At 38.6% G+C, this 26,523-nt stretch overlaps 1 protein-coding gene across 5 annotated transcripts in view; it reads left to right on the top strand.

Annotated features, from left to right (window-relative positions):
- The first annotated feature begins 3,055 nt into the window (after positions 1-3,055).
- The window catches only part of MFF (mitochondrial fission factor), a 34,868-nt gene continuing 11,400 nt past the window's right edge, over positions 3,056-26,523 (top strand). For 2 of the 5 annotated variants that reach the window (XM_077826061.1, XM_077826064.1), the window contains exons 1-6: positions 3,056-3,221; positions 6,982-7,147; positions 9,752-9,969; positions 11,685-11,857; positions 14,487-14,575; positions 25,579-25,737. In XM_077826061.1, the coding sequence (XP_077682187.1) occupies positions 7,110-7,147; positions 9,752-9,969; positions 11,685-11,857; positions 14,487-14,575; positions 25,579-25,737 (677 nt within the window). In that variant the 5' untranslated portion in view covers positions 3,056-3,221; positions 6,982-7,109. The remainder of the gene's footprint in view (positions 3,222-6,981; positions 7,148-9,751; positions 9,970-11,684; positions 11,858-14,486; positions 14,576-25,578; positions 25,738-26,523) is intronic. The other 3 variants (XM_077826065.1, XM_077826063.1, XM_077826062.1) reach the window with 2 other exon arrangements.

The raw sequence follows: 26,523 nt of genomic DNA, 5'->3' as shown, positions 1-26,523 counted from the left end.
AGGCTCTCTCTGGTATGTTCATTTTAAATTCATTTTTGAAAGGATTGTTGCCTTCCCAATTTTGACTGAAAATCTTTATGCATTTTGCAAATAAAGCTGTTAAAAGAAACTGTATACTTTCTACTGGCTGTGTGAGAGGAGTAAGCAAGAATTAAAGATCATCCCTGTGTTATTTGTATACTTACTCTCTTTCCTGATTTCTGGTTAATTAAAAAAATACTGGATTTTTGTAAAGTCAACATTAATTTGCAGAGTCTGTCTGAAGAACAGAATGGAATTGTTTTTCCTCTGTTATAGTTTCAAAATGTTAGCTCCAGTATTACGTAACTATTCACAACGTCATAATCACATGTAGGGCCAAATGTTCAAAGATTGCTGTATTTTTCACACTTTAAGCAGTGGTACCAATGAGTATTTCAATTTTAAAATAACTTCCAGTCAATAGTTAGAGTCCCTATTTTTCCACTAGTTTAAACATGACTGATTTTTAATTTTTTCAAAACTAATCCAGAACGAGTGCTTGAAAAAGTTTATTGATCCTGAAAGCATTACTAATGGGCCAGAAACTACTGTAAGCCCCCTTTGCAAGTCTTTCAGGCCCAGATCCACAAAGGTATTTAGACTCCTAACTTTCAATGGAAGTTAGGAATCTAAATACCTTTGTGGATCTGGGCCTCAACACCTAATATCCTCATGGCTGCTAGACTTAAAGATTAAGGGCCCAATCTAGCTTCCATTGAAATCAATGGGAGTATTGCATTGGCAGTGAGATGGAGCCCTAATGCAATATACTATTTAATAGTTGCAACTGGTTTCTAGATGTAGCATGCCTCAAGATAGCAGCTGCTAAAATCAAGTTTGAAATGAAAGTAGGAAGACGACCAAGATGGTATTAAAAATTATGTGATTTTAAGGTCCAATGTCCTGTGTCCTATCAAAGTAAGACAGAAATGCTTTGCACATCTAGAAAGCTGAAATTTCCAGCTTATCAATAATATAAAACCTTTATTTCTAGCTCTGTCTGATGTCTAGTGAGAGATCAGATTTTATACCTGTAATTGCCTCTGTTTCAATGCTTTTGGCACATGGACAGGACTGAATACAGAAAGAGACAAATCTTGGAACAATGTAATTGTCAATACTTGCTTATGGCATTTCTTCCCACTCTGGCATCTATAGCTGTAGCTGTGACCATTAACCAAATCACAATTTTATTTCATAGTTAGATGTTGATGTTTTTGTGTCTATTAGTGTAGAATTTTAGCTATTACCGTCGCATGCTGCAACAAGGTTTTCAGGCAAAGCTAGAGTTACTCAGACATTAAGAAATCAGCTGACCAGTACTAGAATATTAATTCCATCAGTCTGATACCAGGATAATGCTTTTCAGCTAGTAAAAACAACGAAGCAGCAGGGCCTAATGAATAGAGTACTAGTCAAGAATGCAGGAACCTAAGGTTCTAGTTCCAGCTTAGCTGCTGTACAAGTCACTGCACCTTTCTCTGACTGTTTCCCTTCCTATCCTTCATCCATCCTGTCTATTCAGATTGTGAGCTCTCTAGGAGAAAGACAGTTTTACGGAGTGTATGTAGAGGGCTTAGCACAACGGGGCCCTGATCAGATTGCCACCATAATACAAATACCTACCAAAATATCAACATAATATTTATCAGTAATATAACAAAGTTAATAAGACTATATTGATATTAGTTAATATTACTACTGCTAATATACCAGTAATTCAGTATTAATGTTACTCACATAGCTCTTGTTCTTGCAATGCAAAATTAATGGGACACCACACATGTAGGGAACCTAGGAGCTTGCATTGCATGATCAGGGCCAAAGTAATGGTGCTGTCTGATGGCAACCCACTCTGTAGCCAGATTTAGCTACCAACTGTTGTTTAGCTACCAGCTGTTGTTTAGCCTCTCAGCACTGGGTGCCGGCAACAGCATTATCCTGGTATCGGACTGATGGAATTAATATTCTAGTACTCATAGGTGCTGGAACTACAGGTGTGGTGCGGGGGTGCCAGAGCACCCCCTGGCTTGAAGTGGTTTCCATTATAGTGTTGCCGGCACCCAGTGCCGAGAGGCTGAACAACAGCTTGAGTTGGTTCGTTACCCGGTGTGCTACACCCAATTGTCACAACGGGGTGGAGAAGCAGAAAAGTTTATTTGAAGCTTCAAATAGGTAAAGTGAGATTTGAATCTCAAATCCTGTACACAGAGCAGGAACTTACACAGGCTTTTATACATCCTTTTTCCCAGCATACTTATCCAATAGCAAGCTGCCCCAAGTATCCATATAGCCAGCCAATCCAGCTCCCAGCTAGTTCCCTGGTTCTCTGTATCATTTGTTAAACTATACATAAAGCTGCTTTATTCAGCATTGTTCTTCCATATCTGCCCTGTTTGACCTTGCTTATTTTCAGGCAGTCTAACTCTGCAGCATATTGTTGCAGATCCTCAGCATAACTGCTGTGTGTGCCTCCAGGCAGGGGGCCCAAGGACACTAGGGCCTAGTACGCAGAGCTGCTGCGAGTGCCTCCAGGTGGGAGGGGGGGCCAAGGACACCTGGGCCTAGTGCGAGGGGGCTTCATTGACACTCGTGGTCTTCCATCCCCTCGAGTTACCTAGTGGCCATGCCGCAGCGTCCCCAACAATAGACAGGGTTTACAGTTTGGTTCAATGGCTCTCCGCAACCCCACTATAAAAATTGTTCTAGCACCCCTCCTAGTACTATTCTATTATTGATCTCTAAGAATGGGTTAATGTGTCCACATTGCTGGTGACAGTAAAATACAACTAGTGATAGACATTGAGGGCATTCACTCAGCATTATCACCTAACATTACACCGTCAATGCTACCGACCAGCACTGTATTTGTAGCTAGGAGCCTGTGGCAGCAATTACAGCAGTAGCATCACAAAGGCACACAGCGCTCGCGGCCTGTCTGACCACAGTAAAGATGGCTTCCCCCTAGCTCGCTCTCTCTCAGGTGAAGGGCCAGAGAATCACTTCCGCCCTTCTTAGGTCACGTGACATTACACCGCTCTCTGCTCAGTGGTGGCTACGGCGGTTCGATGTGGACAATTTAGTCCGTTTTTCCATCTAAGCGGCCCGGACTGCATTGCGCTTTCTTATCAGTGCGAGAGAGCCCTTGAGTGTCTGGAGCGCGCGAGGGGCCTGCCAGGCGGCTTCCCGCCGGCCTCTGGGTGAGTCGGTAACGCTGGGGCCTGCTCCGCCAGACCCCGACAGCCAGGGTGGGAAGATCCCAAATGGGCCCCCCCCCACCCCAGCAATATGCCCCCTACTCTGTCCCCCCAACTATAGGCTCCCCAGCCTCACCCCCGCCTGCTCTAGCCCCTCCCAGCTACAGCCCCCCCGCCGCCTCACCCCGGCCTGCTCTAGCCCCTCCCCGCTACAGCCCCCCCTTCTCCCCGGCCTGCTCTAGCCCTGTTATGCCCATTCCCCATGTGTTGTTCCATGGCCTGTTAAAACCGCCCCCCCCCCCCGCTGAGTCCACTCACATTCACTGCCTGTCCAGCTTTGTCCCCCCCCCCCCCCACATCATCTTCTTTATGCCCACCCCATCTTCTCTGCCATTCTCACTTTCTCTCTGCATATCTACTATTTTTTATACCCCCAGCTGGCCCATTTTCTCTTTTTTATGCCCCCCACCCCTAGTGTTTCCATTTTCTCTGCCCACACTATTTTATTTTAAATATATTCACTTAATAGGGGATCCTGCTTTCAGTAGCCCCCTCAAGGGCTGGATGCCCCTGACTTCACATTTTGAAAGACCCTAAACATTAAGGGTATATCTACATTGTGGCGCACCCTCTATTAACAAAATAATTTAAAGTGACTTCTTAAATGGTTATGAGACTTGAGTGGTTAGGATTATGTAATCCTTTAACCTACTGGGCCTGTTTCCCCCCCTCTCATTTATGCCCTTGTAAATCAGGACACCTTCTGCAGAAAACAGTGCTGTGATACCAGTATTAGCTCAGGCTCAAGCCCAGTGAATTCCATTTTACTCTGTTTTAACTTTAGTAGTTGTCACTTTGTCCACAGCATTATTTGAAGTGTTGCCTCTCAGTGACAACCTGGATATTTCAAAGTAGCAGCTTATCAAACTACAGCCTTTTTTTTTAATTTATGCTAATTTTACTATACTCGTCTTCTACTAGAAAAATAAAGACGTTTGCTTGTAAAGCTACCTCTTTGCCCCAATTGGGATCTTCGCTATGCATTGCAGCTTCAAAGCTGCTGCTGGCAGAGTGGCATTTGCTCTCTTGCATTCATTAAATATTTTACGACCCAAAGCCTTGCTAACATTTGTTCATTCCTTCCATGCACATGATGTGCATAGGTGATGTGCATAAATAGGTCTGACACATGTATCATGATGAATGCATTTCAGTATTTATCCCTTGTGCGCAGATGACATGTAGCTCTGCATCCCCCTCCAATCACCCTGATAGTGTTTTGTTACATCATAGCTTCTAATTCTAAATGCTTCGGTGACTGATGTGCTGATAGTTAATCAGTCCTCTGTGTCACATAGTACATCCTCTTAACTTTGCTTCCAAAGCCCAAAACTGTCATGTCGTTTATGACAAACTTTTTCTCTCCCTCATCTCTCTTGTCTGTGTCTGGCAATTGCCATATCATGGTGTCCAAATTCATCCTTTGTTTAACTTTGTATACACAGATCCATATATTCTCCTTAATCACAAACTGCTGTTACAATGACAGTCCCTTTTAGGAGATCCAGAATGGGCTATGCATGCTACTTTCTGTGTCCAAGAAGTCAGCATCATATTGTATTGTCTCCTCGATCTACTTGATTCATCTTCATCTCCATATCCCATTCAAAATAGCCCTCCTGGGTTCCCATTTACACTCCTGTGTGCACTCTCGGATTGGCCCCCCTATCCCTTTTCCATGATTCTGCATAATTAATCATGTTTTTATTTGTGATGACTCATCTTTCTCAAACTTTCATTCCTCCCCCACCTTTACAACCACTGAGTTCTGTAAATGTCACCTTAAAACTTCCTTTCCCCCTGTTGACTTTGAATACTGTTCAACCACTCAGATTTTTCCAGTTAATAATGACCGTTCTGCTTTTCATTTACCATAAAGGAGCTAAGAATTTTATTTTTCTACTTTGTGCTTTCAGTTTGAGCTCTCTTAATGGTAATGAACTTTTTGTTATTATTTTAAGATCTAAATATGGCTTACAGAGTTGGTTTAAATATTGTCACTATTTTACATAGGAAACTGAGGCACATGTTATACCAATAAAATAAAAACCAGCAGGATAAAAAGGCAAAATACCACATTTATTGTGAATACAGAAAGAATCATAGTAAGCAGTTAGTTATAGCTATAACATTCCATTCAATCTCAAATTTATTCACACATTCATTCATACAAACACACACACACAGGTTCTGCAAGGTTGTTATCATAGTTACCAGCCTTAGAGTTGCTCATGCCAAGCCACTGGCCAGGTGGCCTGGACATGAGGAGGGAGCAGGGCCTTGTCAGATGCTCATCTGATGCTCCTGGAAGTTGGTTTGCAGAATCAGAACCCAAAGTTCTCACTTTTTAGAGTCTATTTTTATAGGAATTTCTTCCTATGCCAGTCTATGGGAATTGCTTCATCATGCTGTTGCTGAATCAGTCAGCAGATAGCACATTCCTGACGGCTCAGTGCTGCTAGATGTTATCTTGTTTTTTGGTTCTCCCATTCTTGAGGCTGTTGGGTGGATTCCAGTCTGCCCTCCGGGGGTCCTCTAGTTATTTCCACTTGACGCCTTCTTCAGCCGATGGACACTGGATTCTTAGGCTGGCACCTCCCTGATCATTCAGTTATTATCCACACCAAGCATCCATCCACATACATCCTCTATCTCTATTTTAATCACAATTGTTAATACAACAAAAGGGCGGGGAGTCTCTGGGTGCTGTTTCTGTTGTTAGAGTATTGCTTTGAGTCTCTCTCTGTGTGAATTGCTTTGAGAACAGACTCTGTCTTAGAATGTACTAACACAATTAGCAGCTTGCAAGTTTCACACATAGAGGGAGAGAAACAGTACCAAAAACCAAGAGACCTCTTAATTAGTAATACCCTGGAATTTAAACTATGGGGAATCAAACTCATTTGTGATTTTAATACAGAACTTCTTTAATATGATCCAACACACAGATAGGTCAAAGGTCACAGTAAATCAGGAGTGGAATAGACATCTATATATTCTGACTTAAGCTTCAGCCCTGCAAGCTACTCTGTACAGGTGCACTGCCATTGGGGTCACTAAGGCTGTCTACATTGCAGCTGAAAGCAAGCCCCCTAAACAGACTTGTGTTAGTGTGACTCACGCTAGCATGCTAAAAAATAACGGTGTGGACATTGTAGCACCGGTGGAGGCTCATTTTAGCCACCCAAGCTCAGACCTGGGGGCATGCAGCTATTTTTAGCATGCTAGCACAGGTTTGTCTACCTTGGCTGGGAGGCTCACTCTTAAGTGTAGTGTAGACATACCCTACGATTTTGCACAGGTGCAGGAATCTGCCTACTATGGAGCAGATTGCAGGATCTCAACCTTAGGTCTCTGTGCTAACTATTCTTTTTTCCTAACATGGACTAACATCTTTTATTATAGACCTCCTCTTCTTTCTTCCCCGTAAACATACATCTCTAGTTTAATTGGTAAGTTTCAGTATTGTAAAGATTGAGCAGCTGAAATCTCACTGTTTTTCCCCTCTGCCATTTAGAAAATCAGTGAATTCTCCAGAAATTACATCTGAATTCTAAGACGCATTTGAGCATACTGAAGTATTCTATTTGTAGATACTTGGCAATTACTGCCAGACTCGCATTATGAAACTGATATTTAGATTCTAAATATTTATGAAGTTGACTCTTCTAATGCTGTTCTTTCTTTCTTTATTTTTTTACAGCTGGAAAAGCAATTGTCATGCTGTCTTATGTACAAAAACAGATCCAAACTTTACTGTGTTGTAAAGTAAACAGTGCTGCAGTGTAGTGATATTTGATTACAAAATTATAGCTGTGCAAATATTTCAAAATGAACAAAAGAACAAGCAGTGAATCACCTCTAGGGAGGTTAGTAAAATCTTATCGAACTCATCTGGTACATGTAACACTTAATAGATCATGGCCATTTAACAAGGCTGTTGCCATAAGATACTCTTGGTATTTTTAAGTTCTTGTTAAAATTAAATACTTTCATTTGCATAGGGACTCTCAGCTCAAAAGATCTTGAAGTGCTTTACTGCTTCTTCTGCCTGAACTGTACATGACCTTTTGGGATGTGGAAATCTCAGAAGGCACTTTGTACTTTGGCCACAATACATTAGGCTACTTTATTGTAGCAGGAAGGGTAAATCTGCTCTATGAGACCAAAAGTGTGGAGTGGAGGGAGAGGCTAAAGTCTATGCATTTAAGTGTGGCAGAGCTGCTTGATTTCAGAGTAGCAGCCGTGTTAGTCTGTATTCACAAAAAGAAAAGGAGTACTTGTGGCTCCTTAGAGACTAACAACTTGAGCAACTGGTGAGTGCCTGTCAATGAGCTATGGAGTCACTTCTGCTCCCAATTTTTGGGTCCTATCAGCTCCTTCTATTGGAGCCATACAACCTGCAGAAGTTAATACAGACAGCCTATAACTCTGCATGGTTCTCAGCCTCAATGAAGGAAAAGGAATGTAATTTTTTTTTTGCAAGCTTGCATAAAACAGGGAGTTTTTCCTTCCCTAATTTCTGGTGTGAGGTTTTAAATATAAGAATGGCTATACTGGGTGAGACCAGTGGTCCAGCTAGCCCATTATCCTGTCTGCTGACCGTGGCAAATGCCAGATGCTACAAAGGGAATGAACAGAACAGGGCAATGATCAAGTGATCCATCCCCAGTCGTCCAGTCCCAGTACCTGGCAGTGAGAGGGTTAGGGACACCAAGAGCATGGGATTGCATCCCTGACCATTTTGGCTAATAGCCACTGATGGACCTATCCTCCATGAACTTGTCTAATTCTTTTATTGAATCCAGTTATAGTTTGGCCTTCACAACATCCCCTGGTCACGAGTTCCACAGGATGACTATGGATTGTGTGAAGAAGTACTTCCCTTTGTTTGTTTTAAATCTACTCCCTATTAATTTAATTGGGTGATCACTGGTTCTTGTGTTATGTGTTTTCAGGTTGGTGGGATTCCTTCTAATTGCCAGGGGTTTAATGTGTTGGGGAATCCCCATCACAACCCTGAGTATCCCTGTATTGGTTCCCAGGTGGATCTTACTTCTGGCACACTTACATTTGTTTCCACTTCATCATTTAATCTGGTGTCCTGTGTCATCAAACTAACTGTCTTTTTGAGTCATCCAAAATACAAAACTCTGAAATTAATTTTGGAGGTAGGGTATGAATGGGACATCCGGAAGGGCATCTCTCCTATACAATATTAGTAAATATATCAATAACTTAGTTTCAGTATAATTACAGCAATGGACTGACTTCTCTATATGAGGTTTAATATGCAAATTAACCAAAGGTGCCCAAATGACTTACAGGTCTTAAAAGATACTTTATTTTGAGAAACTGTCTCTGTGTTTGGATTCCACTACTTGATAGTTTTATGAAAATGCTCAGATATCTTTCTGAAAGGAAAAGGATGTTAAATCGAGAATGTGATACAAGTGAGTAGTCTCATTTGGGCCACTAGGATCTGTACTATCCATATTGTAAAAAACATCATTACCATTACAGTCTCATCACAGAGGCATGGTCAAGCAGAGTGAATTCTCTTCTTGCCCCTAAAGGGGGCCCTCCATTTCAGGGTGGAAATACTGTACTCTGGTTTGGCAGTGTGAGGAAACTCTTCCTGCTTCTGCCCATGGTGTATTTGTTTTGCAGATGTAGGATTTCCATTTTGAAAAGCACTCAGATTGTATATTGTAGATATATTTTTAGTCTGTCCAGATCATCAGCTACATATTAGTAAAAAGTCTTTAAGTTTACAAAATAGCTTGTCTTTAAACTAGAAGTACTGAATAAATCAAATGGGAATGTTGTAGGAATGCTGAATTTCTGAAACTGATTGGACAGCTTACTGGTGAGAAACTTCCTTCTTGGTGAAACTGGGTTCTGTGTAAGTGAATCTCTCTCCCCGCCAACTCAGGGCTATGTTGCGAGGCTACTGTGCAACACTGTCCCTTTCCTTTATCCACCACCCAGTAGCCTGCAGTCACCATTCCATTCTATAGGCTGAAATAGCAGCCACAGCCCGTGTGTTCCCATTGCCTAGGATACTGATGTTGCACAAACACATCTGTGCCCCGACTTCTTACCCAATGTAGCTTTCTGTCCTAGCTTGTGTGGGGGCTAGTATGGAAACCTTATCAATGTTGTGTAAGGAATTGCAGGCAGCCCTGTGTTGCCATTGAGCCAACAGACCACCTGCACAGTCTCAGTGTGGGGTTTGGGTAGCATACGGAGAATTGCTGTAGTCCTTTGCAGCTGGAAATTTTGCTCTTTGAATTTACATTGGAGTTATTCTCACTAAATATTGTGTGTGCTCAGTCAAGGAGATTTGACACTTCCCAGTTATTGGAGAAATGTATCCACTTAACTCTATTGTGCATCGAGAAAGAAACCCACCTAATGTTTAGTTTTGCTGTCAGTTAATAATTCATGGCTTTTTGGTTTTCTTTCATCAGAATGAATGGGGCAGTGTTCCCATCTCCAGCTGCTGAGATGGCAGAAATTAATCGAATTCAGTATGAAATTGAGTACACTGAAGGGATCAGCCAGCGAATGAGGGTACCAGAAAAATTAAAGGTGGCTCCACCAACTGCTGAACTTGAGCAAGGCATCCAAGAAGGACTTCCAAATGCCAGTGTAACTATGCAGGTTCCAGAGAGGATTGTAGTGGCAGGTATGTGTACGTTGTAGGGTAAAAGTAGCAGCTAAAGCATTATCCTGATTTGCTCTCTGTCCAATATAGTTTGTTTTGCGGGATTAAAAAATAATGTAGTGATGTTTTGGGAAAAAAATATTATTCAAAAACAAAGACTTGTGAAATGTATCCCACTCCTCCAAATAGGAGCTGCTGATCAATTATGACCTCTAAAGTGTCTTAAAATATGAAAAATGCTTTATTAACCAGAGACATTGGGATAATTTTTAAGGCGACATGTTAATATGCACGGTTTCATAATTTTGATGTGCTATGTCTGAATGTATATTGACAATAAGCTGAAATAATTACATGCACCAATCTCTTACTGTGTCTTTCATGCCTGAATTATGAGTACTACAAATGGACCCCAGAAAAATTTACTTTGTACTCATAGACTTTAAGACCAGAAGGGACCATCATGATCATCTAGTCTGACCTTCTACACATTGCAGGCCACAGAATTTCACCCACTGCCTGACTTCTGATTCTTAATATAATAGGAATAAGCTACAGTAGCTGCAGCATATTCTAAAAATATACTTTGACCCATTAGATATAATTCAAAATTATTCTGATTAATAGGAGCATCGACATCATATTGATGATATCTCTGCTACTGAGTTGGCTCTACGGATAATACGCTTATGATATATAATAATCTGCATTTGATCATACGATTATGATAAAGCTTAAGAACATTTACAGTTCTTACATCTTTTCAAAGCTTGTCCTTGTTGCTAGTATGCATTTGTCCCATAGTTTGAAATACTCAGACATTCAAACTTCTATTCATCTTTATATCTGAACAAAGAGAGCTTTGGTAAGACCTGATTCTGCAGGTTAGAGAGTGCTCTCGGTGAATCAGGTGCTTCCAGGATCATGAATTATGTCCAGAGAATACTGCACAGGTAAGAGTGAACAAAAGCTATAAGTGTGTCAAAGGGCTATAACCGTGACTTGTAATAAGCAAAAACCATGTGAGAGATAGGTGGGCTTAATCATATTCTCTAAGGTTAGGTGTTATATATATGATGGCTATCTTAAACCTCCCCCTCCCCCTCCCCCCCAGCCAATTTTAATGAGAAATTTTTTATCAAATGTCCCTCCTGCATTTGTGTCTTTATATATAATTTACCAAGGCAACAAATGAAAACCTTTCAGATGTTTGGGGTTTTTTAAACAACTGTCTAAAAATTGAGTTGTATGAACAGGTTATTTGGATGGTGAGATTGTGGTCAAGTCACTCAATAATTATCATCATGCTGCAGATTTAAAGGTGACTGTGAAGTTATGTTCCTCAGGTGTTGTGGAATGTGTGGCCACTTTCCCAAGAATATATCTCAGTGGGGATACAGAGGCAAATAATAGCTAGTCTAGAAGAAACAGATTGTGGTAAGGATTTTTTGAAGCACAGAAATATAGTTAAGGGAAATACTTTTTAAAAATCTCAATATATCCTTAACTGCGAGACTACTAGCAGCCATCTTTCATAATTGTTTGGTTTTCTGAGTTGATTATATTTTGATGTTATATTTCCTTAGTTCCTATGGCATAAATTTACTTGCAAACATTTGGTCTATTTGTAGAAGTGTGAGGGATGTCTTTGTCTTCTTGAACTTTTTTACTAACTTTTCACCTGTTAATGTGTTTACTTGATATTGATTAAAATAATCTCAACTATGTTGTTGCAGGTAATAGTGAAGACATTTCATTTTCTAGACCATCAGATCTGGACCTTATTCAGTCTGCTCCATTCAAACCTCTGTCATTGAAAACTCCTCCCCGGGTTATCTCACTTAGCGAGCGACCACTAGATTTTCTGGATCTAGAAAGACCCCCACCGCAGACACCTCAGAGTGAAGAGGCTAGTATTTTATTTTATTTTTAACTTTTTCTTAGTTGTGAAAGTTTACTGAAGAAGAAAAATGGAATGGTGAATGATCCCTACATTGTGATCTAGATCAGTTTATTACCATAAAATGGGTAGATATAAAAATATTTTACAAAGTAATGTGTGCACTTACTAGTAATAAGATAACCATCTAACCATTTGTCAGTTAAAATGAATATAGAACCTAGATACCATCGTTAGAACTGGTTTAAAAATAAAAGATCAAAATGCCTTTTTTGACTAAAAGGAAATTTACACAAGAAAATTCTGTTTTCACTGACATTGTTCAGGTTATCAGAAACTGAAAACCTAAAAATTCAGTGAAAGCAAAAAAAAATTCTTAATTATTTGGTGGGAAATAAAATATATTTCCTAACCATCTCTCTGATAGGTAAGTGTCTATTTTATAGCCCTGGCTGTAAGTATTTTCATTTTATTCCCTATTTTCCAAATGCGTATGCTGTAACTTGGCCATATTTAAATTGCACCAGGAAAAATCTTGGTGTCCAGGTCAATGCAGAATTTTATGTCAAAATGTGTTGAAAACACATCACTAGGTTCTAAATTAAGTCTGAGACTCAGGAAACTAAGTGTCCTTAGAGCCAGTTCAGTTAAAATATTTGCTAAATGCATAGGAGAGTCAAAAAGGCAAACGACATAAGGTTGTTTAAATCATCACTTTGAACACCTCAGTTCCAGTCACTTCATCTCAAATAGAACATGGCAGAAATTGAAAGGGTTCAGCAAAGGACAATGAGAGTGATTAGAGACATGCAAAACTTCAATAATAAGAGTGATTAAAAAGGAATTGGGACTTTGTTTTAGATAATGGTAAATAAGAGATGATGTGATAAAGGTATTAAAATAATGCAGTTTAGAGAGGGTAAATATGGAGCTCCTATTTACCTTTTCTTTATAATGCTAATACTATAATACTAGCACAAGGGGACAACACACGAAACTGAAAGACAACTAATTTAATTTAAAACTGATAAAAGGGGATTCTTTTTTACCCAGTATATAATTTAATCAATGTAACTATTGCTACAGGATATTATTGAGAGCAAGAGAATAGTGGGATTTAGAAAGTGTCAGATTTGTATGAAAACCAGTATCCGTTGTTAATATAATCAATGTTAAGCAAAATGTTGTTAATTAAGCTGTAAAAATGTGTTTCAGGGAACAAGACAGCACTGGCTTAGAGATGGATAAGATGACCTAATAGATATGTTCTGTCTCCAATTTTCTAAGCAGCCAAACATTTATTAAACTGCATATGTAAAACACAGAATTACTATTTATTGTTTCAGACTTAGTGGGCTTCTGTTGTCCTTTCTAACAGTAATTGTGTGAATGGTTAATAGAAGCAGTAATGGGCATAAGAGATTGCCTCCTCATTCATCTAAAATTCCAGTACCTCCCACAACACACCTTTCAAGATCCATGGGTCCTACACTTGCCTATCACAACATGTGGTGTACCTCATCCAGTGTACTAAATGCCCCAATAACAATTATGTGGGTGAAACCAGATAATTGCTACACTCTCAGATGAACTGTCACAGAAAAATAAAACAAAAACGTCATATCATCCCTGGGTGAACATGGGTGAAAAAAGTATCAGACCTGCATGTTTCACAAAACAATCACTCCATATCTGACTTCTCAGTCCTCATCTTCAAAGGAAGCCTTCACAACACTTTCAAAAGACAAGCCTGAGAGCTTAAATTCATAACTTCACTAGACACTAAAAATCATGGTTTTAAGAGAGATGCTGGATTAATGGTTTATTACAACAATGTGTAATCCACTTGCCCTCCAACCTCTCCCCCCCCACACACACTTTTTTTTTTTGGTATCCTATGACTGCAGGGGTGTTAACAGGCCACTTCACCTTGAATAGTCCCTGGGAACAGTGTTTCCGAACCTGTTTGATACCAGGGACCAGCTTGCTGTCTTCCTAATCTGTGTCAGGGAGATCTCAGGGACCAGTGCAGGTCCATTGACCAATCGTTGAGAAACACTGCCTTCCAATATGTGTTAATTACTTACGCTAAACAATCTGTTCCACCTTGCATTTAGCTGTGACACTGAGTGCCTTTCCCTGACCTGAAGAAGAGCTCTGTGTAGCTCAAAAGTTTGTCTGTTTCACCCACAGAAGTTGGAGAGACAAGGTGGTGATATAATATCTTTTATCGGACCAACTTCTGGTGGGGAGAGAGACAAGCTTTCGAGATTACAGAGAACTCTTTTTCAGGTCCATTTGAAAGCTTGTCTCGCTCACCAGCCGAAGTTGGTCTGATAAAAGATATTACATCACCCACTTTGTCTATCTAAAATTCCATTTATTCATGTGTCTTGGACAGCACCAAGTAATTTGGCATAAACTGTATTAGAAACTCAATTCCATATTCTGTAAACGGAGCCGGATTCTGCCATCAGGTGCTCTTCTGTACTCACTTTGATATCAATGAGAGCTATGAATGTGTATCTGAGAGCAGATTTGGTCAACAGCCTTTAGCACAGTACTTGTGGGACACTCCTGAAAAACACTCTCTCTTCCTCTCTTTGTCTCCCTCTTCCACTTCTTTTTGTTTTTTCAGGTTCGTTCAGTGGGAAGATCGAAGAGAGAACGTTCTATGAGTGAAAACGCTGTTCGTCAAAATGGTCAATTGGTCAGAAACGATTCCATGTGAGTAGAGATCTGGGATGCAGTGACTTAAGGGCAACTTGATTAGTATTTTGTTCTCTCTTTCCTCCCATCTGCTTTTCCTGTTGATGTTTGGTATACTCATTTCAAACGCTGTTAAGTAACACAAGTTTGAACATTATAGAACTGCAATATGTTTCCTGAATAATCAACTTTTTAACACTGTTTTTTGTGCTGTTGGCTGATTTCATTTACAATAAAATCTCCCTGTTCTCTTTGGAGTTTGGGATCTTTTTTCAGTTGTGATTTTGCTGTTTTTTGCCATGAGCTGCAGATCACAACTTTAGCTCAACTGCTTTTCCATGTGACTTCTAGTTGTCTGCCTGTAACTTGAAAGAGATTATCAGATCATGATTTTGTGTACAATACTTTCTCCCAAGTTTCAGGTTATTCTTCCAAGAAATTGAGTTCTACTTTGTGTGTTAAAGATGTCCCCACCTTTTTGTGTGATCCCTTGAATAGGAGCAAAGAAATTGGTGCACCCTCATAATTACATAAGTAATTTTCTCTAACGTCATAAAAATATAATTTATTTGAAATCTCTCAATATATCTTCATGTTGAGAAGCCGGTGAGTGGCAGACACCCCTTTTTATTGTGTGTGGGTGGATGTGGAAATGTTGTAATCATATACATCTCATCCCCTTTTGATGAAATTTAATAGAACATTTAAATAGGTAAATTTTGAGTATGCTTCAGTTACGTTTTTTCACCGTGGTATAAAAACATAAGAGGCTGGCTTTTTTCTTAATCATTGTAATTGTGCCTTGTATTCCTTCTGCTACTATCTGAAAATGCCACCCCTGTGTTCTAATTAGAATTAGGAATGTGTTTGCTGGATCTAAACAAATGTGACTTGGATAATAAGCCTATATATTGTATGAAATATGTGCTAGTTCCCATACTATTCAGCTGTAAGGATCACAGTTTCCATGGTATAGTGAATTATTGACAGAAGCTTACTTGAGTCATTGTAGGCTTTTATTCTTGCACTTGGATTTGTCCGATTCACTTCCCTCCACAAACAGGAGAAGAGTCCACGCTTTGCAGCTTAAATTCAAGTTACATTAAACCCTTTAATTAAAAAGACAGTCCTGTCAAAGCATTTTGTCTCTTATAGGATGTTTAACCCTTGCTTATCTTGTCCTCTTGGTCTAACTTTATGTGCTGGCTTGACTGACAGCCAAGTATCATTGTGCACTGTCCACTCTGGTGTCTCAATAAAGGCTCCATCTAACCTGGAAATTAAACTGCAGAATCCATTGTAAATACAGTTTGTATAACTAGTGCAGATGGAACACAACCGTTTAAAAAATATTCTCTAGACTAGAACATAGTGACAGAAGCATAGCCTGGAATACTGTATTTTTAAACCTTATTCCCCATCCACTCTGGCCAGACAAACTGTTTATACCATGCTTAAACTAGTCTTGCTAACATGGCGTAATTCCTAGCATAACTAGGGCATAAGATGATTCTCATGCACTTCTAGGGACTATTTTTAAAACAGGGAAGGGGAGAGTTAAAGATTTTTCTATTCTGCTTTTTAAAGCTTTCTGGGAGCATGTTGTACCTCAAATAGCCATAACACTGTACAGATTAGGGCTGAGATTTTCAAAGGAATTTAAGAGGAATTAACCCCCCTATCCCACTGAAAGTCAATGAGAGTTGAGTACCTAACTTTTAGGCTACTTTGCAAATTGCAGCTTGGGTTTTTGTCTTTTCCTCGAAAATATCACATAAACAAATGACTTTGCAGAGTCATTGTGCGCTCAGACCCTACAGTGATAAAAACGTAGAGAGATTTTTGTCTTTAAAATACATTAAATACCTGACTCTTAACAGCTATAGTATTTTGGAATAAAGATGGGCTGATGGGTTGTGTGACGTTCCAGTAAGTATGCTGTGAGAGTGACAGAAATAAAAACATTCTTAGAAGAGCCACCCCAGATTTGAGGGAAGGAGTTGGCACTGCTCCTGATTTTGTGTGTGTGTGGTGGGGGAAGTGGAGTTGACAGACGTTGCTGAATGTGTTGTCATTTAACTCCTTGTTACCCTATTGCATGCAGTGGCTGTCATGAGACTTTGTAGTTGCATGGGGATGCAACAGTGACAGTAATACGTAGATTCTCAAATGTTTGTAAGGACCAGTTGACATGGTAATGACTAGGCACTTGTTGGTACAATAACAAACTGTTGAGCAGTAATGATGGTTCTCTAAATTACCTTCCATTTATTTACTTGGATGCTTATTTAAGAGAATCACAATTCTTATTCAAGGTGGCACAGATCAGATACTGTCCCAAGAAATAAGATGCCATGGTTCCAGTCACCCTTCTCGACTAAGGACTACACATAAGCTTAACTGTTACTTTTGATTTTCATGTACTGTAATTATTTTTAATTATGTAGCTCTCTGCACTACTAATCTTTTAATCAGTGTGTCTGTAATTCAATGCATACTACTTGAAATAGCTCTTAGTATGCTGAGGGCCTGACTTCTACCTGTAATTCTGTTGCAGGATTTCTCAAACTTTACACCTCATTCTTTCTGTTAGGTACTGGGGTAAAGAAATGCTTGGGCTTACATTTGTGGAAACTCTCTCTTAATTTAAGCGGAGACAGAAGTTAAGAGGGGAGAATCTCCACTCAGAACATAGTTGCAAAGCAAAAAACAGAAGAGTATGTTCAATGTATGGACATTCCTTGGCCATTTCTGCTTAGTTGGGGAAAGAGAGCTTTATGTTGGTTATTACCAACTGATATTGAATCCAAGGATTGATTACTTTTTATTCTAAAACAAGTGGTCCAGCAAGAATATGTGGCAGAGGAGAGTATTTAATTTTTTCTAGACTCTCTCTGTTTCCCTGGAAGAGGCTGGTGCCTTCTCAGGGAGACTAACCTCATAGTTTGAGAAATGCTGTTCTTCTGGCAACTTGTGGGGGAAGGAGGTGATGGAGTTTACATTTTAGAAATGGAACATGCAGTTAACTCCTAATACATCTTAATTAATCTGTGTTAAAGCTATTTAATCACCTTCATTAGCTAAATCTATTTACTAGAAACTTGCTCCTTTAGAAGCATAAGGCAGATCCAAGTCTGAATAATAAGTAAGACGCCTCTACATCTTCAACAGTTGTCTAACTGGCCTTCCTGCAAACATTGTTCAATTATGAACCTTAAATATTTTACAGTGTTGCTGAGCTTTACTACAGTTTATTTCAATAATTTCCCAGTTGGTTCAACTTCATCCCAAATGCACATCCTTCATTTACATGTTTAAGCAATCTATAGTTACAAACCTGCTAAAATGCTTCATGAAAATGCCTTTTGTCAAATCTCTGCAGCAAAATAGTATTAAATCCCAAGAATATTTAACTACAAAAATAGAAAAGACAAAAGAAGGGCAGGGAAAGCTTTTGTAGATAGTACAGTAGTTAGAGTAACTAATGACAAGTGTGAGACACTGAAATGTAGGAGCACCTTGTATGTAATTCCCTTGGCAGAATTGTACATTGTAATTCCCTTGTACATCAAATGTTTATTCCATAGACCACTTCTCCATACTCTCTTCTTGACTTTGTGTATAGAATATTTTAGGGTACATCTACACTGGAATAAAAGACCCACAGCACAGAGTCCCAGAGTCTAAGCTCCAACCCACGCCAGAATGTCTACACAGCAATTTTTAGCCTCATAGCCCAAGCCCAAGCTAGCTGACCCAGGCCAGTCACGAGTGTTCAATTTCTGTGTAGAAGTACCTTCAGAGACTTAACAAATGAATCAGTTATAGCTCTATGCTCTTGAATCCTGAGGGAAGATCATAGAAGGGGAATTAACTCCATTCAGTTTTCCTTAACTCCTTCTGTTTTCACATAAATTCATTTTCTGCCCTTGAAACTTCAAACTGTCTGCATAATAATTCCCAAGCTTTATCAGAACCAAAATAGAAGGGTTTCCCTTACACTGATTATCTAGTTTAGAGGGATATATAAGTTAACAAATTGCCTTTGTGGAGAAAACTTTCTTAATAGGAATTGTCTCTTCCTGCCTGTGTAGTTTGACTCCTATCCAAAAGCAAATAAGTTTCATGATTCGAATAATCTCTGAGACTGTCTTTGCAAGCAGCCTATAAAACAGTCCTTTCTTGTAGCTAGTTTGGGGCTCACTGAACTGGATGTAGTACAGTGGACTAGTGATTAGATCAAGGACTAGGAGTTGTGTAGCTCTGGATTCTCTTCTCAGCTCTGACTTTAGCTTGCTCTGTGATATTGTGAAAGTCACTTTATCTCTCTGGTCCTCAGTTTTCCTCCATTAAATTGAGTGCTAATATTTACCCACTTTGAAAAGCCCATTGATGTTCTCAGGGACAATTCAGAATAATTTGATGGTATATAAATTCAAGCAGCTAGTTCTTGTTGTGAGACCTTCAATTTATTCAGTACAGCTGTTAATGCAAAATGTCTACTAGAAGTACAAATATATGTTTCTAGTCAGTGGTTCCCTTGAAATCTTTACAAAAGCTTTTGTACGTAGATAGCATTACTGTGGTAATTTAGTATTATAGTCCGGGGGGGGGGGGGGTAGGAGGGAGTGTGAAGGGGACAGCATTCTATAGTTTGAAGTATGTCCAACTCCATATTTGTTATCATAAGAATAGCCCTACTGGGTCAGACCAAAGGTCCATCTAGCCCAGTATCCTGTCCTTTGACACTGGCCATTGATGGACCTATTCTCCATGAATTTATCTTGTTCTGTTTTGAACCCTGTTATGGTCTTGGCCTTCAACATCCTCTGGCAAGGAGTTCCACAGGTTGACTGTGCGTTGTGTGAAGAAATACTTCCTTTTATTTGTTTTAAACCTGCTGCCTGTTAATTTCACCCCTAGTTCTTATGTTATGAGAAGTAATAAACACCACTTCCTTATCTACTTTCTCTACACCAGTTATGATTTTATAGACCTCAATTATATCTTTCATTAGCTCTCATTTGTTTACCAAGCTGAAAAATCCCAGTTTTATTAATCTCTCCTTGTACGGAAGCCACTCCATACCCCTAATAATTTTTGTTGCCCTGTTCTGAACTTTTTCCAATTCCAATATATCTTTTTTTGAGCTGGGGCGACCACCTCTGCACACAGTATTCAAGATGTGGGCGTACCATGGATTTATATAGAGGAAACATGATATTTTCTGTCCTATTTTCTTTCCCTTTCTTAATTATTCCCAGCATTCTGTTTGCTTTTTTGACTGCTGCTGCACGTCGAATGGAGGTTTTCAGGGAACTATCCATAATGACTCCAAGATCTCTTTCTTGAGTGATAACAGCTAATTTAGACACCATCATTTTATATGTATAGTTGGGATTATGCTTTGCAATGTGCATTACTTTGCATTTATCAACATTAAATTTCATCTGCCATTTTGTCGTCCAGTCACCCAGTTTTGAGAGATCCTTTTCTAGCTCTTCACAGTCTGCCTGGGTCTTAACTATCTTTAGTAATTTTGTTTCATCTGCAAATTTTGCCACCTCACTGTTTACCCCTTTTTCCAGATCATTTATGAATATGTTGAATAGGACTGGTCCCAGAACAGACTCCTGGGGACACCACTATTTACCTCTCTCCATTCTGAAAACTGACCATTTATACGTACCCTTTGTTTCCTATCTTCTAACCAGTTACCAATCCACGAGAGCACGTTCTCTCTTATCATGGCAGCTTACTTTGCATAAGAGCCTTTGGTGAGGGACCTTGTCAAAGGCATTCTGAAAATCTAAGTACACTATATCCACTGGATCCCCTTGGTCCACATGCTTGTTGAACCCCTCAAAGAATTCTAGTAGATTGGTGAAGCATGATTTCCCTTTACTAAAACCATGGTGACTCTTCCTCAACAAATTATGTTCATCTATATGTCTGACAATATTGTTCTTTATTATAGTTTTAACCGGTTTGCCCAGTACTGAAGTCAGGCTTACAGGCCTGTAATTGCTGGGATCACCTCTAGAGCCCTTTTTAAAAATTGGCGTCACATTAGCTATCCTCCAGTCATCTAGTACAAAAGCTGATTTAAATGATAGGTTACAGACTACAGTTAGTAGTTCTGCAGTTTCACATTTGAGTTCCTTCAGAACTCTTGGGTGAATGCCATCTGGTCCTGGTGATTTATTGCTGTTTAATTTATCAATTTGTTCCAAAACCTCCTCAAGTGATACCCCAGTCTGGGACAGTTCCTCAGATCTGTCACCTAAAAAGAATGTCTCAGGTTTGGGAATCTCCCTCATATCCTCAGCCATGAAGAACAATGCAAAGTATTCATTTAATTTCTCCACAATGGCCTTATTGTCCTTGAGTGCTCCTTTAGCACCTTGATCATCCAGTGGCCCCACTGGTTGGTTGGTGTTTTTGAGTGCATCAGAAGCAGGAAGACTGCTAAACAACCAGTGGGGCCACTGAACGATCAAGGTGCTAAAAACACCAAAGTAACAGTTGTGTTAGTCTGTATTCGCAAAAAGAAAAGGAGTACTTGTGGCACCTTAGAGACTAACCAATTTATTTGAGCATTGAAGTGAGCTGTAGCTCACGAAAGCTTATGCTCAAATAAATTGGTTAGTCTCTAAGGTGCCACAAGTACTCCTTTTCTTTTTGCAAAAACACCAGAGTGGCCTGACATTGTAGCACTTAATTTAAAAAAAAAAAAAAATTGCTATTACTTTTTGAGTCTTTGGCTAACTGTTCCTCAAATTCTTTTTTGGACGTCCTAATTGTATTTTTACACTTCATTTGCCACTTCATTTATGCTCCTTTCTATTTTCCTCACCAGGATTTAACTTCCACTTTTTAAAGGATACCTTTTTGCCTCTCACTGCTTCTTTTACTTCGTTGTTTAGCCATGGCGGCTCTTTTTTGGTTCTCTATGTTTTTTAATTTGGGGTATACATTTAAGTCGAGCCTCTATTATGGTGTCTTTAAAAAGTTTTCACACTGCTTGCAGAGATTTCACTTTTGGCCCTGTACCCTTAATTTCTGTTTGTTTAACCTCCTCATTTTTGTGTAGTTACTCCTTTTTGAAATTAAATGCTACAGTGTTGGGCCACTGTGGTGTTTTTCCTGCCACATTTCCAAGCTATCACCTATTGTTGATGCTGTCTCTTGTACAGTTTCTAATTTCTTCCATTCACTATTCTGCATTTTTAGTCATTAAGATGCATTGATAGATAAGCCAAATATTTTACTTAGTTTTTAATCTACCATCTATATGATTATAAAATTATTGCATCTTGAGAATTTGGAGGGACTTTTGTTCCCCCTGCTGATTCCACCAGTGTACTAAATCATGTTCCTTCGTTAGGGCCAAGGGGAATGAGGATTAATATGAAGTATCCTTTACCTTCATATCCTCCCTGTCTCCCCCAACCCTGCCAATTCAAACTGGAAAATGGTATCCAAGGAATTCACTTGAGGGGCAATATCTTCTTGCCTGCCCCTGTTCCCTGCCTCTTCAACTTTATCCAATGGCTATTTACAGGGTGGTTTTGATTTAAATCATGATTTAAATCACTAGTCAGGAAAACTTGATTTAATCATGGATTTCTACATAAAAGTGCAATCTTGTTCATTGTTATAACCTTAATACATATTCTTCACAACTCAGAGATGTAGGTTTCATTTTAGAAGGTACACACTATACATTTTTAAAGTGATTTATTTTGAAAACTTTTCAGATTAGTTTTACAGCTATATCAGAAGAAAATGAATGATTATTTGGTTATTTCATTTACCAAAGGTAATTGAAGCAGATATTTATGAAGTCATTGGGAGGTGAACTATCTCCAATTCAACAGGTTAATCATTAATATGCGGAGGATTTTCTTGCCATGCTGTATTAGGAGGAGAACATCACCAGACAGACATTTTAAATTGTTTTATTTAACTAAAACAACAATGTTATGTATTCTGGATTTTTTCTTCAACAGCAAACATACTATTTTGACAAAACAAGCATATGAATTTTTGAATTTAGTTCAAGTTTTTTAAAATCCGATTTGTTTTTGTTAAAATTGTTTTTAACTAAAATACTTAAATGAAATATTTAAAAAAAAAAAACAAAAATTAAATAGACTATGTCAGCCAGGTCAACATGAGAAACTTAAAATATTGGCTTCTGCAGCTAATTAAGTCAGCTTCACCTTCATTTTCCTGTTTGTTCATCATCTAGAAAAGCAAAACAAGCTTTCCTAGGTCCCAAACAATTTCTCAACTTGGAATGAATTAGTCCAGAGGAAGAAAATATTCTTTCTATGCTGGCAGAAGCAGCTACTGCTGTTAAAAGTGAGATTATCACTTCAACAGTCTCTGAATCCAAGTGCTTAAGTGACTTCCACCAGTTCACTGGTGTGACTTTCTTTAAAACATCATCACTAAACATATATTTCTTGAGTGGTTCTTATTTCCAAACTGGGTCTCTTTTACGGCCTGCTGCCATTATAGGTTTTCCCTTCTAGCGAGAGAATGGTATGGTAGATCTCAAATCAATGAAGGCTACGCTCGGAAAGACCTCAAGACTTCTGGAATATGCTGCTCAAACAGTTTCGCTTTTGTTTCTAGTGCCTGTCCCTCTCTTCTCACATTTATCTCCAGACTTCTTCTCCTTGTCCAGATCTATTCCACCCCTAACTATCTTCTGTTCATTGACCTTTTTGAAACTTTGCACTTTTAGGGAGAGGTAAGGGATTGACTCTGTGTACACAAATTTGCAGAGGGACAATAGGGTTGAGGTCTGTTATATCTCACCTCTATGTATTATTTACTTATTTAAAAACATTTTTGCTGTTAACAAGCATGTTATCTCTGGAGACACAAATCCACAGTTTGAGAACTGCAAAACTAAGCGTCTCTGATGGTATCTTCTGAACTGAGCACTGGGTCCCATTGGGTAGATAGAAAGACTAACCTAAATGATCTATACAGAAGCCCCTGGAACCCCATAGATTGGGTCCCTAATTCATTAACTATTGGAACTCATTTACAAAACTTTTTTTAAACATTACATGAATATATTGTCTCATATTATAGAATTAGAATTTATAATCCTATTCCATGATATCTTTGAGCTATAATGTTTCTTAGTTAAAACTATCTTTAGATAGGTTTTTTCCTCAAAAAGCATTTTATCAAAAAAATCTCATTTAAATGAAAAAGAAAATCCAATTTATTTGATTATTTTTTTTTAAATCATTGATTTTTATCCACCCTGGATATTTATAATATGTAGTCACAGTGCAAAACAGGAGTTAGATGGAATTGCGCTACTGCCATGACTAATCCTGTTAATCAAAAAGTAAAAGTAATCCTAAGTATGGAAAAAAGGAAAGTGCAGGTGATTTTTTTTTTTTTTTCAAGTATAGGAGAACACAGCCAAAACCATAAAATGGCAAAATAAATGTTTGCTATAGTCTCTTTGTTTCTATTTCTGTAAATTCTTGCCTAAGTGCTACATCTCTAATGTCTTGTGAAAATATCTTCCAGTAAACACTGTGTTAGCCGTTGTCGGTCAAGCACCAAGGTAATTCATGATTTCAGGACAAAAGCTTAGTTCACAACTGACATTATCACATCTGTCAAAATCCTATGCAGTAAAAGTTATTACTCATCTCATCCATCCTTATGTCTTCATCTTTGGAGTCGGAAATCCAGCTTTTGTGTTCCTGTTGACCCTCAAGCTGGCTGTGCCACTGCTGTGAATGGACTGATGGCCAGGGTGATGCTGACCCTCCTTTTCAATAAAGCTGTTTCTTGTACCACCCATTGTTTTAATCTCAGCATCAGCTGAACACTCCTTCCACAATCCAAGAATAATTAGACAATGAAAATCTCTGATCCAGCCAAGGAGGGATCCAAACATCAAGTATACTGATTTCCACCGTTAACACTTTACTTAAATAACAGTTTCTTGGGAACACAGGCAAAAGATCAGAAAGATTGGCACTCAGACTCAGAATATTGTAGCAGTAAAGCAGGAATGATAGACAAAGAAGATCAAAGGAACATCCAGTGTTGGCGATGAGCAATTGTCTTGGATTATAAACCATCCCAGAATTCTAGAGAGTACAGTGAATCAGACTCTTTCAAACATAATTACTAAATTATCAGCTTAACAAGAATGAATTCAGGCTAAACAAGCATGTCATTATTAATTAAAATTTGTGTTTATTTTCCTAAAAATAAATATCCTGGTGTAAGGCCTATATGGCAAATGGCAAGTTAATAAGAGGAATACATGTACAACACAAAGATGTTTGATCAGAATTTAATAGTGTCCAGCAGAGATGTTTGTAAAATAAATCATGTACAAAAAACCCCTGTAATGCTTACATTTTAAACTCAGTTCACTTTTCTTTGATAGAATGGTCAGAATTATAGTTCATAGACTTTTTGTCATCTTTGGTAGATGAATTTTGGGTTTTTATTCTAACTTCTCAGTTAAATCTTGGTTCTTTAACCATCAGACACAAGCAAATCAAAATACTATCGTAATCTCACTCTTTCATTGTTAAACGTGAGAGACTTTTTTTGCTTCAAGAGATTGACTTATGCCAGGTTGTCATGTTTGCATTAATACATAATTCTCTCAAAGTAAGACTTCAAAAGAGATCATGGGTGGAATGTTAAAAAATGTTGGCCTAACTCTCCTCCCATTGATGTCCGTGAGTACTGCGGACTTCTGAAAAAAACACCCTATATATCTGTACCAAAATCAGTCTTGTGTAATGTAATTTGTATTTGGTTCATAAGATAATTAACAAATGTAATTGTGAATCCATCTGCTACTCTTTTTTTGACAGTGTTTACCTGGTATTGGTGGGCAAAGGGTAAGATCAAACGGAATCAACTTAAACTTTGGAACTAGGGCTGGCTGAAGAAGTTCTTTATTTAAAATCTGACAACAGTGTTTTTCTCTTCATTTGCTATGCTTGTACAAACAGTGTGACATCATCACTACAACAGGCTCGTGTCTGTCCTCCTCATATGTTACCTGAAGATGGATCTAATATTTACTCTGCTCGTGGCATTTTGTCGCTTATCCAGTCTTCTACTCGTAGGGCTTACCAGCAGGTCTTGGATGTGCTGGATGAAAATCGCAGGTGATTGGCCATCAGTGATTCTTCCAGCTCTTACTGCTTTTTTTTTTTTTTTTTTTTTGGTGTGTGCTCCTTTTTAGTGGAGTGTGGTTTCTGTTTACTAATTAATATGGGATGATATTATTTTGCTTTGTTTTCTTTTGCTTTCATTGTTTATAAATAACTTAATTGTCCAAAATTCACATTTCATAAGGCTCCATTATCTAGTACCTTGCTTCAATCAAATATAGTATTTAAAGAGTGTGTGTTTGGTTTTTATTTCTCTTCATGTAAAAATCAAAATAGGAAAACCTAATCTGGTGGTTGGAAGGCTTGGTTTATGTGCTGTTTGCAAATTGTTAATTTGTTAGATGTTTTCTATTGCTTTTGGCAGTCCAAATGATGATGGATCACAAGTCTGCAGGCTTCTTATAACATCCTTGACCTTTCTGTTGCTGACTGTTGGAACAAATCGATAAGATTGGGTTGACATTGTCATGATTCAGTGGAACTAATATGAAGGAGCAAGTTGGAAACTTACCTAAGATAATTCACATCCAATGTTTTTCCAAACAGTATTTTTGGAAAAAATGTTAGGAGACCTTTAACCTGTGACAGTTGTTATTCCAAATAGTAGATAAGTTAATTATGTAACTGATGACTGTCATTATGTCTACATATTGTGCTCAAGTGATAGGTATTAACTGCATTGCTATTGAAATAGTTTCTGGATGGTATTCTGAGAACTATTTGTTCAGTACTGCCATTCTTTGGTGACCATCTTTTTGAGAAGTATGCTATTGTAATGTG

Source organism: Eretmochelys imbricata, chromosome 9 (assembly GCF_965152235.1).
Source record: "Eretmochelys imbricata isolate rEreImb1 chromosome 9, rEreImb1.hap1, whole genome shotgun sequence".
Classification (NCBI taxonomy): Eukaryota; Metazoa; Chordata; order Testudines; family Cheloniidae; genus Eretmochelys; species Eretmochelys imbricata.
The sequence above is the reverse complement of the archived record's forward strand: the minus strand, read 5'-3'. Positions and strand labels throughout refer to the sequence as shown.